Raw genomic sequence first — 12,506 nt, 5'->3', positions numbered from 1 at the left:
CATGTGGCAATTTTCTGATCTGCCACCTCTGTATTTTAAGTTTTGGTCAAGTTGGGGCTCCTGGAACCGTTTGGGTACGGCTGTGGTCGCGGTTAAAACAGACCATGTGGAAACTATTGACTGCCGTTGAGAGAATATTACAACTAGATCTGACAGTACATGTTATTCTTTTCATCTTAACCTTTCTGGTCTAAATAGAGGCAATTGGGGGAGGCGGGGGGATCCTCTTGCTTAGATTGGAGACCCCAAAAACATCATGTGTGACCATTTGCTAAGGGTGGGCTGAGCTAAATCTGCTCTAAAAAGTGTTACTTACAACAATGCAGCTGTGCCTCTTCCATATCACTCTTCCCTCCTCGTCCCCCTACCCTTGTATTCCCATGTCCCGCCCGTCTATTGAACTCTCACCTGGTTGCACTTGGCTAGCTTTGTGTTAGTGAAGCTGGTGAGCTGCGACGTCCCCTCTCCTCTGTCCTTTGTAAACCACAGAGCGCCGTGTTTCTTTAAGCCCATCCACCCGGAACACGGAGGGGATTTAGTCTCACCTTGGGGCCAAACCTCTCTCTCTCTCTCTCCCTTTCTCTCTCTCCTACGCTGTCACGCTGGGAACCTTCGAGAACAAACCGACACAACTCAGAATCACATGAAAGCACAGGTTGAATATAATCCACTTCTCGGGGAACAACACCGACCCGTCTACGCTTGTGTAGCGCAGCTCATAAAAGCTGCCAACCAGGCTGTTGCGATCCCGTTGCTGAGCCTCCAGACCCGTCGCTAACAGGTGCAGAGGCCCAAAGCTCTGCTCATTAACAGCTTCATTTCACAAGCGCCGCCACATAGTCGTTACCATCCTGACACAGCATGTGCGAAACAACACATTATCACCCAATTAACATGACCCTCTGTCGGGCGCCTGGTCCCGTTTTGGCTGCAGACGTTCTACTCTCGCTCCCAGACTGCAGCCCTGCACGCCAAAGACGCACGCCATTATATGCATACATTCTTTTAACGTATCGTTGGATATGCAATTAAACTACGCTAAATTTGCAAGTGCTTTTTTTGTGGCCAGGGGGTTCTTCCTGTCAGGAATCACCTGCACACTGAAGCCCATTTTTCTGTCTCCTCTCCCCTGTAATGAGAAGCAGAGGGCCGCTGTCGTCAGCTAGTAATAATGCAGCATGAGGTCCCGCGTGGCTCACCAATAGGCTCCCCCGTCATACGTTATAACCTTTGATCTGCACGAGCAAAGTTCTACTGTTTTCATCAATATCTTACGAAGATAGAAATCTGTTCTAGCTTCGCATGTAATTCAGTCAAACACAGAAACCAGTGTTGGGATCGTGTCTGAGTTACATCACAAATAAAGCCGGCGAATGTTTCGCCAACTGGTTCCATTGATGCGGTTTGTGTCACCATCTCCTGATATCTTATCACATTTGAAGCGAAGGAGCCCAGATTAAAGACCAGTCGTCATTTCCACTCAATCTTATTAAAATCCCAATCCTAATGCAAATTTTTTTCACGCTAATAGTCTTCCCTGTCTCCTCTGTTTGCAGGGTCTGAGCTTCCCCATGACCCCAGTGTGCTAGCTACCACTGCATGGAACACCTCTAGCGATGGTAAACGCACACACATAAACACACACGAAGAGCAGATTTTGGAGACATCTTTAACAAATCTCATCAGCGTGTCTTCATCCAGACAGCAGACATTGTCCCAGTATAGTTTCTATAAAGGATAATTGATGGAATGAAGTACACATTTCCTCATTTTCCATTGACCTACTTCGATTTTCTTACCCAAAAGCCTCCAGTGGAGCTTCAGAATGCTGCGGCTACATATTCTCTACCTTCCTCTTTCTATTGTCAGCGGATCTGTTGGTCCGACCTCTGTGCTGACCCTATGATTTCATCTTTCTTCAACAAGCTTTGAATTTGTTTCAAACCCTGCCAGGTATCTCCATCCCGTTTGGGATGTATAGAGGAAGTGTACGGTTTGATGATGTAAATAGAAATCAAGAGTTGTTTGCAGATGTGCTGCAGCAGCACATCATCGGACAGATGTTTCAACGGAGACTCGGAGCAGATTTACCAGCTGTGGTGTACACTTCTGCTTTTTCACCCGAGGTAGAAAGTGACTTCATTCATTTGGTGGCAGTAAATTCAAATAATATCCATTTCATCATCTTTTTGATCATCTTGGAAAATAAGTTTGATTTCTACCAAGGGTCCAGGTTCCACTCCACCACATCCCTGCACCGCTAATGCTTCTACTGTAGCTCAGAACAGACAGTCAGTTGCTCTGCAGAAGACTCTTGCATTCACTGCAGGTATTCCTACACAGTTTGTGACTTTTTTTCCAACATGGTTCAGCCCCATGTGGAGACAACAATGTTGGAAAGGCTGCATTCTTTGTCTGCAAAGACATGTTTGCTTATTCCTTGTGTTCCTTTCTCAGAAGGAATTCTTACCCGGTTATAAAAATTGTGTATTTTGTGGTGGGGATAGTCACGTCTCCAGGAACTACCCAGGTTTAGATCAGCAGATCCTGCCGGGGGAAGAATTTCAAACTGCCGTCCTGCTGCTGATGGAGCAGCAGGAACCCCGTCTCCTCGGTTTTCCCCTGACATCCTTCCAAAACCTCACAGAGATTCCTGATTTGGAAGATAGCTTTTCAATGAAAGTTAATTGAACCTGACCTTTTTACTTTCCCATTTTTTTCTGGTTTGTTTAACTCATCTCGTGCAAAGCCAAGTATCCCACAACATCTGTCCCACAGTATATTCCCCTCTACACAAAACCAGATATCGTTAAACACACACACATGAATCGAGGACGGTCGTTTCTGGGTGTCGTGGAGCAGTTTAGTCAAGATAATGACTGGATGTTTAGAAAGTCTTGTATCTTCCCACAGTGACATGAAACACAATCAACTTTCAAGATGTGCACTCACCAACGTGAGCGAGAAATGTATCTGTGTGTTGTTTTGGGACCTAACATCTGTTCCTTATCTGATGCATTGATGGTGATTTGCACCGCTTGTTTTGTCTGCAGGCAGGGAATGGTTTTGATTGACCTAGCAGACAGCATTCAGGTAGCGTGGCTCTATCAGCATGCATCAGTAGCAGGAAGTTATCCTGCTGAAAGAGACTCATTATTGGGCTGAAATTATGGGTGATGATAGTTTACTGAGCCCAGTCTCCCTGAGGCTACCTCCGATCTTTTCCTTTGTTACTTTAGATTCCATTTTAATTCCCTTAGTTCCTTTCTTCTCCCACTTTCCCCAGGACCAACCTTTAATGAAATTTCCGCCTCAACCGGCGATGCTGCTGGTCCCAGCTCCCTCGGTGTGTTTGGTTAGCTGCGAAGCCACCCCGGGTTCCCGCGTCCGGGTCTCGCTGTGAGAGCATTCCGACCAGCACAGCTTTTTTTTTTTTGCACTTGCGTTCCCCATACAGTGTTGTTAGGGTAAATGAAAAGGTATAGTGTAACCTGTCTAGTTTGGAACGTGCATAGTTTGTGTGCACTGCGGTTGAGTGGTTGTGTATGTGTTTATATATGTGTGTGTGTTTGATTGTGCAAAAACCACTGCGGGACAATTCAGGCTGATGACAGGGCACCGTTTAGACGAGCGCCACATTAAAGGGACGGTCCGTAGCAATGGTTTGAGTTTCACAGTCCCCCTGGTGCCAAATACCGCAACACTCACCACAAGACAATAACAGAGAGAGTGGCTTTGTTACACACATTTGGCAGGACATCCTTCTCGTCTTTCTCTCTTCTTCACCTCTCATCATCTCCCCCCCCCCCCTTTCCCTTCTGCTTTTCTTTTCTTTTTTTTTTTGGTCCAAGAATGAAACTCCAACAATCTTTTTTTTTTTTCACCCTTCATCAACTCAGTTCATGAGATGTTGACCTACTTACACACACGTCTTTTTTTTAAAGAGAGTTGATTCACATTTAATACATGAAGTACAATCTGTGTTTAGATAACACGGTCAGAATTAGCAGACACGTCGAGGTGGTGATGTGTTTCTTCATCGCGTGAGTCGGATCCGGTTCTCTACCCTCATGAAAGTGTCTGGACAGATTCCCAGCGGATCACCCCCCCCCCATGACTTAGTGTTGATGGTAAAAATTCAATCACACACATACACACACACACACACATAGGCACACAAGAATCAGGCTTGCACAAACACACCTGTCACACCTTCATAAAGACAAATATATCACCGGTAGCAACCCCAGGTTAAGTGTACATTTGCAAACCTCTATCGTCTGTGTTTGGTGTCAACATTGCATATTTAGCACGGTTGTTTATTTTGTGAGTGCATGAGAGCCGTTGTGGAGGTGATGACACGTGACTTAAGGGAGTCTTTTTGGACTTTGTCCCACACACACACACACACGGGATTACATCTGGACGGCTGGACCTGGTTCCCTGACTGCCATCTCTATTAGTGGATGATTCTTTTTACCTGGAGATGGAACATTTGTTTGTTGCTGAAGATATTTATTCGTAGAGGAGAGGAACACGACCCCAAAGGATGGCAACACCATCTAATGAATACGTGATCCATAAGGTCGGGAAAAGTCAATAAAAAGTATGAATTATTTTAGTGTCAGCGGACGAGTCCCTCATCCAAAAACTGTTCATTCAAATCCGAGAAATAATAGTGAAAGACATACTCTACGCTTTCTTCCACTGAGCAGCTGCGTGTAACTGTTTCACACTAAAAGTACGGGTTGATGTTGACCTTTCCGGAGATAAAGTTCAGTGACTTGATATTTTTACCAAACCACTTTAATCCTCGATAAAGGATGAAGAGGAATAACAGCTTCGTTGGTGCTTCTCTGCCCGTCTTATGACATTTAAAGTGATTACAGTTGGTGTTTCAATCAGATTCTTCACTTTTAAGTAGAAAACTAAAGCCAAACACAAAGCAAATGGCTGAGTAAACAAGTCATGAAAAGAACCCAGTGACATAAATTAGCTGCAGTGCTCTGAATTTATTAAGTTAGTCTCCCGCACACTCAAACGCGTTGTACGTTTGTGCTTTTACATTCCGTCAGAACACGCCTCTAAATCTCTGTCATGTCAGAGTTCGACCTGGATATCAATTACCTGTAACCCACTGCGACGCCACTCGTATTCTATTACCAGATCTGATTTAGGAACCCATTTTCGAGGTTTGTTAGGAAACCTTGGAAAGACTCTACTGTGTGTCTGAAATTGGAGCCTTTACCCAAATGAGGGATCGCAGGAAGTTCATAGTGAGAAGCCGGAAACATGAGTTTCACTTCTCTCAAGTTTGAAGGAAGGAAGGGAGTGCAGAGGACGGTTTAGAAGGGGGAGAAGGTGGAGAGAGGGGAGTGACGGAGAGGTCAATCTCCTCATACTGTCATGCTCCTGTCATTTGCCACATTGCCGTGTTGATCCTGGAGTTAAAAGAGGAGAGACTGTGTGTGTGTGTGTCAAGTCTGTTTGCCTGACATGGTTGAATGTGTGTCACACACACACACACACATGTTTACTTCTCCTTCGCATAAACACGCTGCGGGAACTTGTTTTGCTGTCCTTGATGATGCATCGGAGGAATTCAAGTCCCGACACCAAGATGCTGCGACCAAAGTTGTTGAGTCACCGTCGGTCCTTGTTTTCCTTTGAACGAATGAGGATAAAAGTCTTAATATAGTGTCTGTGGATGTCAAAACGGTTATAAAACACATGAAGACATCATATTATCTTTTTTTCTTTTTTTTCTTTGACATAACAATGGACAAAACCCCTAGTTTGCCATTGGTGTGAAGATTCAATCACCAACCAGTCTTGATTATTATGTTTTTCCTGCTGATTCAGGAAAAACATAAGAAGTTTTTTCCCCTATAATGTTATCATACAGAAGTGTTAAATATAGGTCACTAAACAACAAAATAACCGCTTACATCAGGAGAGGGCGAGGCAAAGAGTAGTCTCGAAGAAAGAAGAAATGTACTTTATTAAACTCGCTTTGGAGACATTACTTTTTCCACTCACACACTGAGTATAAACATGCATATATGTTTAAACATGTGTTGCATATGTTTAATAAAGCGTCCTATGAGGAGAAAACATGATCTGGCAGCCAAAATGTTTTGTTTTTACCAGTTGTCCTCCCTGGATAGTCATGTGACAAAATCCAACATAAAGTCTATGTATTTTAACTTGTGAAATGTGATGTTTTCTCATGTATAGATGCTCCGAATAATGAATTTTTCCATCTATATTCAAGATTTAAATGCCTTGGTGTCTTTGCATACATAATGTGATTCTGTGTTTTCACTCTGTGACCTCTGTTCAGACAAATTGAAGCTTGTCCGGCTGGTATTTGTGACCCCCCCCCACCCCTGTACATGTTTTTCCTCCTTTGTTTGTTTTGGGTGGTTTGTGTAACCAGGAGCATTTCTGCATACCTAAGATGGGTTTTTGGGGTTGAGGAAAGTTTCCAGAGGTTTTTCTTGACATTAACACCAATGTTTTTCCTGCACATTAAACTCTTAGGTGGCCCTCCAGATTGTTTTTTTCTGACCACCTGAAGGAAAATGTGGTTCTGGAGATATTCACGCAAAAATGTTTTCGCTTTGTCTTTTCCGACTCCTGAATTAATCGGTATAGTGACTGTGGGGGTCGGGCTCACTCCATCAGCTCGCTGTCTTTTTGACCTCAAAGTATTACTCAGTTCGCAGGTGATGTTGCCTCATAAGCTCATACACAAGCTGTGGAAAACGGCGATAAAAAATGTTGTTTTATGACTATTTTTTAGTCAGCAGCATATTGTTTTTATATATCTGGCTGGGATGTAGTTCAGTAAGTGTTGCTTGATTTATGTCTTGTTTCTGGGCTTTGTGTAATCCAACATTTTCCCTCTCCTTTTGTCTTTTTTTGTCTCTAAATAACCTGAAACCTGACGTTTATTTCTTCTTGGCCCTTTCCATGTATTCCTTTCCTAATATGGACCTTTTTCTTTATCTCCACATGCCTCTGTCTCCTCCAGATTCCCCCTTCATCCATCTTGAAGCCCCCATGAACAACATCACCACCTCCCTTGGCCACACAGCCGAGCTTTTCTGTCGCGTGTCCGGCAACCCGACGCCCAGCGTGCGCTGGCTGAAGAACGACGCCCCGGTGGTGCAGGAGCCGCGGAGGGTCTCGTACCGATCGACGCCTTATGGATCGCGCCTGCGCATCCGCAACCTGGACACCACGGACACGGGCTACTTCCAGTGCGTGGCCACCAACACCCAGGGCACAGTGTCCACGACGGGCGTGCTGTTCGTCAAATTCGGTAAGAGGAGTTGACGGTGACGGAAGCTGATGGCTTAGCCTGCAAATCTCCCAGCGGAAGCGACCGTTTGTTCTCTAGTTGTCTTTGTCCCCGTTTGAGGTCTGGTTCCTTTTAGCAACACTCATCTCAAGTTGTTCTTGCCTATAGCTAGCAGTTTGTGGAGAGAAAAATCTGGGAGCAATATTGTCTATTCTGCTGTAAAGAAAATCCCCTTGTGTTCTTTTCCAGATCCAGCCCCTACACCTCTGCCAGGAAGGCCAACGTAAGTCGCTTTTCCCTCCCCTATGTCAGTGTACAACTGTTCTTCCCAAGATGCAACACATGGCACCGTTCAGCACTGGTGTCACTTCAAAACTGCAGATACATTTTACAAGGTTACACTTTTCTTTTCTTTTTTAGAAAGAAAAATATAAAGCAGGTTTCAATTTATGAAGTTTGTTAAATATGGAAACGCAAAAGGAGAGAGAGACGACAACTAATTTTGCATTGTGTGCCTGCAGATCGGATTATTATGGAGATTGTCATGATTTATGAATTACAGATGTAGTAGATGAAATAGATCAGAGAGCATTACGCCATATTCCCGTAGACTGTCTGACACAAACCTAGAAAATGCAGCAATTGTCTGTTTCACTTTATAGAACTTCACTTCCTGTTTGCATGGGGACACCTGAAAAATCTTCAGTGGCGTATTCATTGAGTTATAACTAATCTGTCAGTGTAAAAACCCAAAGTTCTGATGTTCTGCGCTGCTATTCCCCGCAGATCACATGGTTCACATTTAAATATTGGCTGTGGACACTTGATCACAAGCCGCGGTTGGAATGTGGACCACGTGGACCTGAGGCAGGACTGTCAACCACTCACAATTTAAAGAATAAAGCTTATATTCATACCTATAATATTAGAATATAACAACACTGACATGTAGGTCCTTTTTACTTTATCAATCTTAAATAAAAAGCTGTTATGTGTAATTTCAGGGCGATAATCAGACATTCGTCTGATGCCGGGACACTAATGAAGTCAGTTTGAAAAGGGTTAAATGTCACGGGTCTCCTTAGAATATCTCACCTTGAACGAACAGCATAGAAAAATCACGCACATTTGTCTCAGTGGCTTCTGTTCCATCAGTTAGCTGACGGCTCTCTGGACAGACGGCAAACCTCACCGCCGTCCTGATCTGTCATCAGGGTTCAGCTGAATGACATTACGGCGAGGCTTGCTGCCATGTTCCGTGTGATATTCGGCCAATCAAAACTGCTGGCACGTAGTGGACATCAGACACTCGCCCGATCCACGTGCACGCCGGGATGACTGCGTGCACGTAGCTACACGTTCGTGCGTGCATTTTTCAGACATCTGTTTCTGCTTGTTCTCGTGTTTACATGTTTGTGATTACTTTTGCTGCCTGACTAGATTTCATCCTGTTTGGTAGATGAAGCGTCTGGCCCCCGAGAGAAATCACAATATCATTATCTCGAGTGAGTTACCAATGAAAAAGGATTACGCTAGGTGCCAATGGTGTCGGAAAATAAATGATTAGAAACCAGAGAACAACATTATCGTCATAACAGTTTTTGTGAATCCAATTTCTCAGAGATTTTAATGAAAATGCAAGTTTAAAAATGTTAAATTTTAACTTCTGGTTTGCCAATGACTCCTGCTACTTCCATAAGGTTCACATGCAGGCGTTTTCTGCTCTGGTTTGACGGTAATAATCCATTTTTAAAGCAAATCTACAAGCCTTTAAGTTGTCCTAATCATTTAAATGAGTTGCTGAATAAGATGAGAATTCCACAGGAGGGAAATGTTCTCAACTTTTCAGCTGATTAAATCCTACAGAAGCTTTGTTTTGCTTTGCGTCTTAGCTTCAAATTACACAAGTTCAAATCTCCTGTTTTTTTTGTTTTTTTTACCCCCCACCACCACCACCGAGAAGGAAAGTGTTGCAGTCAAACACAAGCGTTGTAAATGCACATTACTGTCATTGCCGGGTTCATTTGAATGGACAGGGGCCTCCTTTGACAGCGGTAGGAGCTGTGGCGGCGGCGGCGGCGGCGGCGAGCCGGTCGTCGCTGCTGCTGCTCATCATTAGTACCACGGCCCGGCTTAATAGCTGTAAAGAAGGTTGGCAGGCCGTCAAGAAGACAAGGTCAACTAATGATGACTTTAAATGACCTACAACCACTTACCTCACACCGCAGCTGTTCCCGTGTCAAAACCTGCCGGGGGGGGGAGAGACATCAGATCCACCACCCGTCAGTTTGATTCAAATATTTATTTGCATGTTTTTTTGGTTTTTTTGTTGTCCCCCCCCCCCCCCTGTGTCGCATCATCTTTGTATTCAGCAGAGAACATGGTAGAATGACTTCCTCTTTCTTAGCCGCAGGTATTACTCACAAATTTGAGGGAACATTTCTGACCACCCACTTGGTGGAACGTGAACGTAACACGAATTTCAGGTCCTCAGTGTTGTCTTTGCTTAGGTTTGTGCTCTGATTTCCATCCCCTCAATGCTGGGCTTAAACACACAGTCTGTGGTGTGCGGCAAGGTAGACTGTGTGTGTGTGTGTGTGTGTGTGTGTGTGTGTGTGTGTGTGTGTGTGTGTGTGTGTGTGTGTGTGTGTGTGTGTGTGTGTGTGTGTGTGTGTGTGTGTGTGTGTGTGTGCGGATCAGGAAAAAGTAAAAAGGAGGAGAGGAGTGAGAAAAGATTGACGCACGACCTTTTCCTTCAGCTCCGACATCTTTAGCTTTCCGATCGTTCCTTTCCAATCCAGTATTTTGAAACGTGCCCATTTGGCGTAATCCAAGACAGTTTTTTAAGACGATGCGTCTCTAATCTGTCATGAAGGCGAGCCTCATGTCAAGTTAAAAGTTTTTATGAGCTTATTGCAAGTCTTTTTATGTCTCCTAAGTTAAAATAACAGCAGCATTTTACCTCCACATGCTGATTAAACAGAGGCTTAATACCTAAATATGTTAGCTGCTTGGACGCGTCTTTTCTTTTATTGATGTTCCATGATTTTGGACTACCGAAAGGTCAGGATTAATGACTTTAAAGTAAAAGAAATTCCAAGTCAAGACAAGGAGAAGTCTGTGGAGTGAATGGACTGCGTCCTCTGGGATACCTCGAAATAAAACCTGGAGATGGTGGAAAAGGGTAGCCTGCCTCTGTCTGAGGGTATATCTAATAAATCCACTTACCAGCACCTCTAGGGTGAGAAGTCTCCTTTTTAAAACTTTTTTTTAAATTAGATTATTGTAAAAGAACACTCCTGGTGACGTGAAGACTGCAGGAAGTCGCAGTGCCGAGCCACGGGCCGGATAAGGGAGCGTTATTAAATTCTCAGCTAGAAAGCGGAGCAGCATAACTCGTCCTTTATTCCCAGTCTGACCAGAAACATCTACGGCTCAGACGGGTTCCATTTCTAATCCTGACTTCATCAGTATACCACCGGTTATCACAGAGCATCTCCTCAACACTGTGCCCATGTTTCTCACTCCATATACCCCCACCACCACCACCCCTTTCCTTCCTCTCTGTTTTAATAGAGCCAGAATAAACACAGGTTGAGAGGGGGGAAAAAAAAAAGTCTCGCCTGCCAAAGTTAGACCCCCAACTTTCTCCGTCTCACCCTCTGTGCATCGCCACACTTCCTTCATTTGCAGGAAAAAAAAAAAGGAGTGTGTCAGACGGTGGGAGACGTGAGGGGAGTGAAAGAAAAACAGTGTCAGAGGAGGAGGAGGATGGTACCATTAACACCGGGGGGGCCGCATGTTTGTTCTTTGATTCCCCAGGATCTGCCGGGTCGGAGACGTGAAGGTGTGATTAGATAGATGTATGCGGGCGGAGGGAGTGAAGTAATAACTCGTCTCTGTCCACGCCCGGAGCGGAGGAGAGACTCTCATCCTCTTGGCTTTTTCTTCGTCATCCTTAGAAAACTCACATAAAGGGTCTGTGCATCAAAAGTTAGGACCTTAGAGGCGCTTAGAGGAGACTGAGAATTGGACAAATATGCTAAAAGTCCTATTTCAATACAAAATGTAATGTAAACAGGCCATAGCAACATCAAATATGTTATGTTCGGGGTTGTTGTTTTTTTTGCTCGTTTCTGCTGCTCTCAAGTGGCCAAATATGAACTTATTTATTTTATAAAATTCTTCATGATGTCCAAAATATTGTTTTTCTATTCCTTAAAAAAAAATTTTTTTTAATATGATACAGTATCTTTTTTTATTTAATTTTCCTTTTCCTTTTTCAAGCTGACAGCAGGGATAAACAGACTTCATGCAACACGGCAGCTGATCTCAGAGTCTCTGTCTGTGTTTATAATGGAGGGGTTTTCTGCCTGTTTGAAAAGATTAATACCTCTACACCCTGGATGTCAAGGCTGTTTAAATTTCTAAAAACTTTCCCCTACCACTTTTTCGCCTAGCACTGGCAGGGAAAAAAAAAATGCAATTACAAAAATAGCTGCTTTCTTTCTTTCTGTCTTTTTCTTTTTCTTTTTTTCTCCTCCCTTCCAGCGCCTCCCTGCTTTCTCCTCCATCCAGTCTGTGCTGCAGAATAAAGAGCCAGGATTTAACAAAGACCAGATTCTCCAGCCCAGTTTTTGTTTTGTTTTTTCATTTCATGATTTCTTTTTTTTTTATGTCTTCCGACCTTTTATTCTTCCTGTAACTCACATTATTTTTATTTATTTATTTATTTTGCACTATTTCGGTAGTAGACGGGTCCTGCTGCCCTTCATCATTCTCCTTCAGATACAGAAAGACATTTTTAATCTCGTGCATCAATTCAAACCAACTCAGGTAATTCCATAATTACATGTCTGCTTTGGGTATGATTTTATTTTTTATTTATTCGTTCATGTCAATATGTGTATAGGTAAATCAGTATTACAGCTACATGTGTGTTCTTTTGTTTCACTTTCAGTAAGTTTGTAATTCATTTCATCTTGTTAGGGTGTAACACGACACGGTTTCTCTAATCAGGTGTGTTTCACTGTAAGACAGTGTAAGCACACATACAGTATGACATTTCCTGCTTGTGTTTGTATATATAAACTCTGAGTGTGTGTGTGTACGTCAAGAGCCCAACCAGCCCAAGATATATGGCTCTATAATTAACCGACTGTCAACACAGCGAATTAAACTCGCTGCCTACTGTAGAGCC

The 12,506-nt window shown here is 43.6% G+C and overlaps 1 protein-coding gene across 3 annotated transcripts in view; it reads left to right on the top strand.

The window, feature by feature from the left end:
• Window positions 1–12,506, top strand: part of ror1 (receptor tyrosine kinase-like orphan receptor 1) — a 95,539-nt gene that overhangs the window by 62,417 nt on the left and 20,616 nt on the right. For 2 of the 3 annotated variants that reach the window (XM_068320158.1, XM_068320159.1), the window contains exons 2-3: window positions 7,037–7,327; window positions 7,556–7,589. In XM_068320158.1, the coding sequence (XP_068176259.1) occupies window positions 7,037–7,327; window positions 7,556–7,589 (325 nt within the window). Of the gene's footprint in view, window positions 1–1,556; window positions 1,620–7,036; window positions 7,328–7,555; window positions 7,590–12,506 lie in introns of all 3 variants that reach the window. The other variant, XM_068320157.1, reaches the window with a different exon arrangement.

The sequence above is a fragment of the Antennarius striatus genome, chromosome 7 (genome assembly GCF_040054535.1).
Source record: "Antennarius striatus isolate MH-2024 chromosome 7, ASM4005453v1, whole genome shotgun sequence".
NCBI classification, from domain to species: Eukaryota; Metazoa; Chordata; class Actinopteri; order Lophiiformes; family Antennariidae; genus Antennarius; species Antennarius striatus.
The sequence above is the reverse complement of the archived record's forward strand: the minus strand, read 5'-3'. Positions and strand labels throughout refer to the sequence as shown.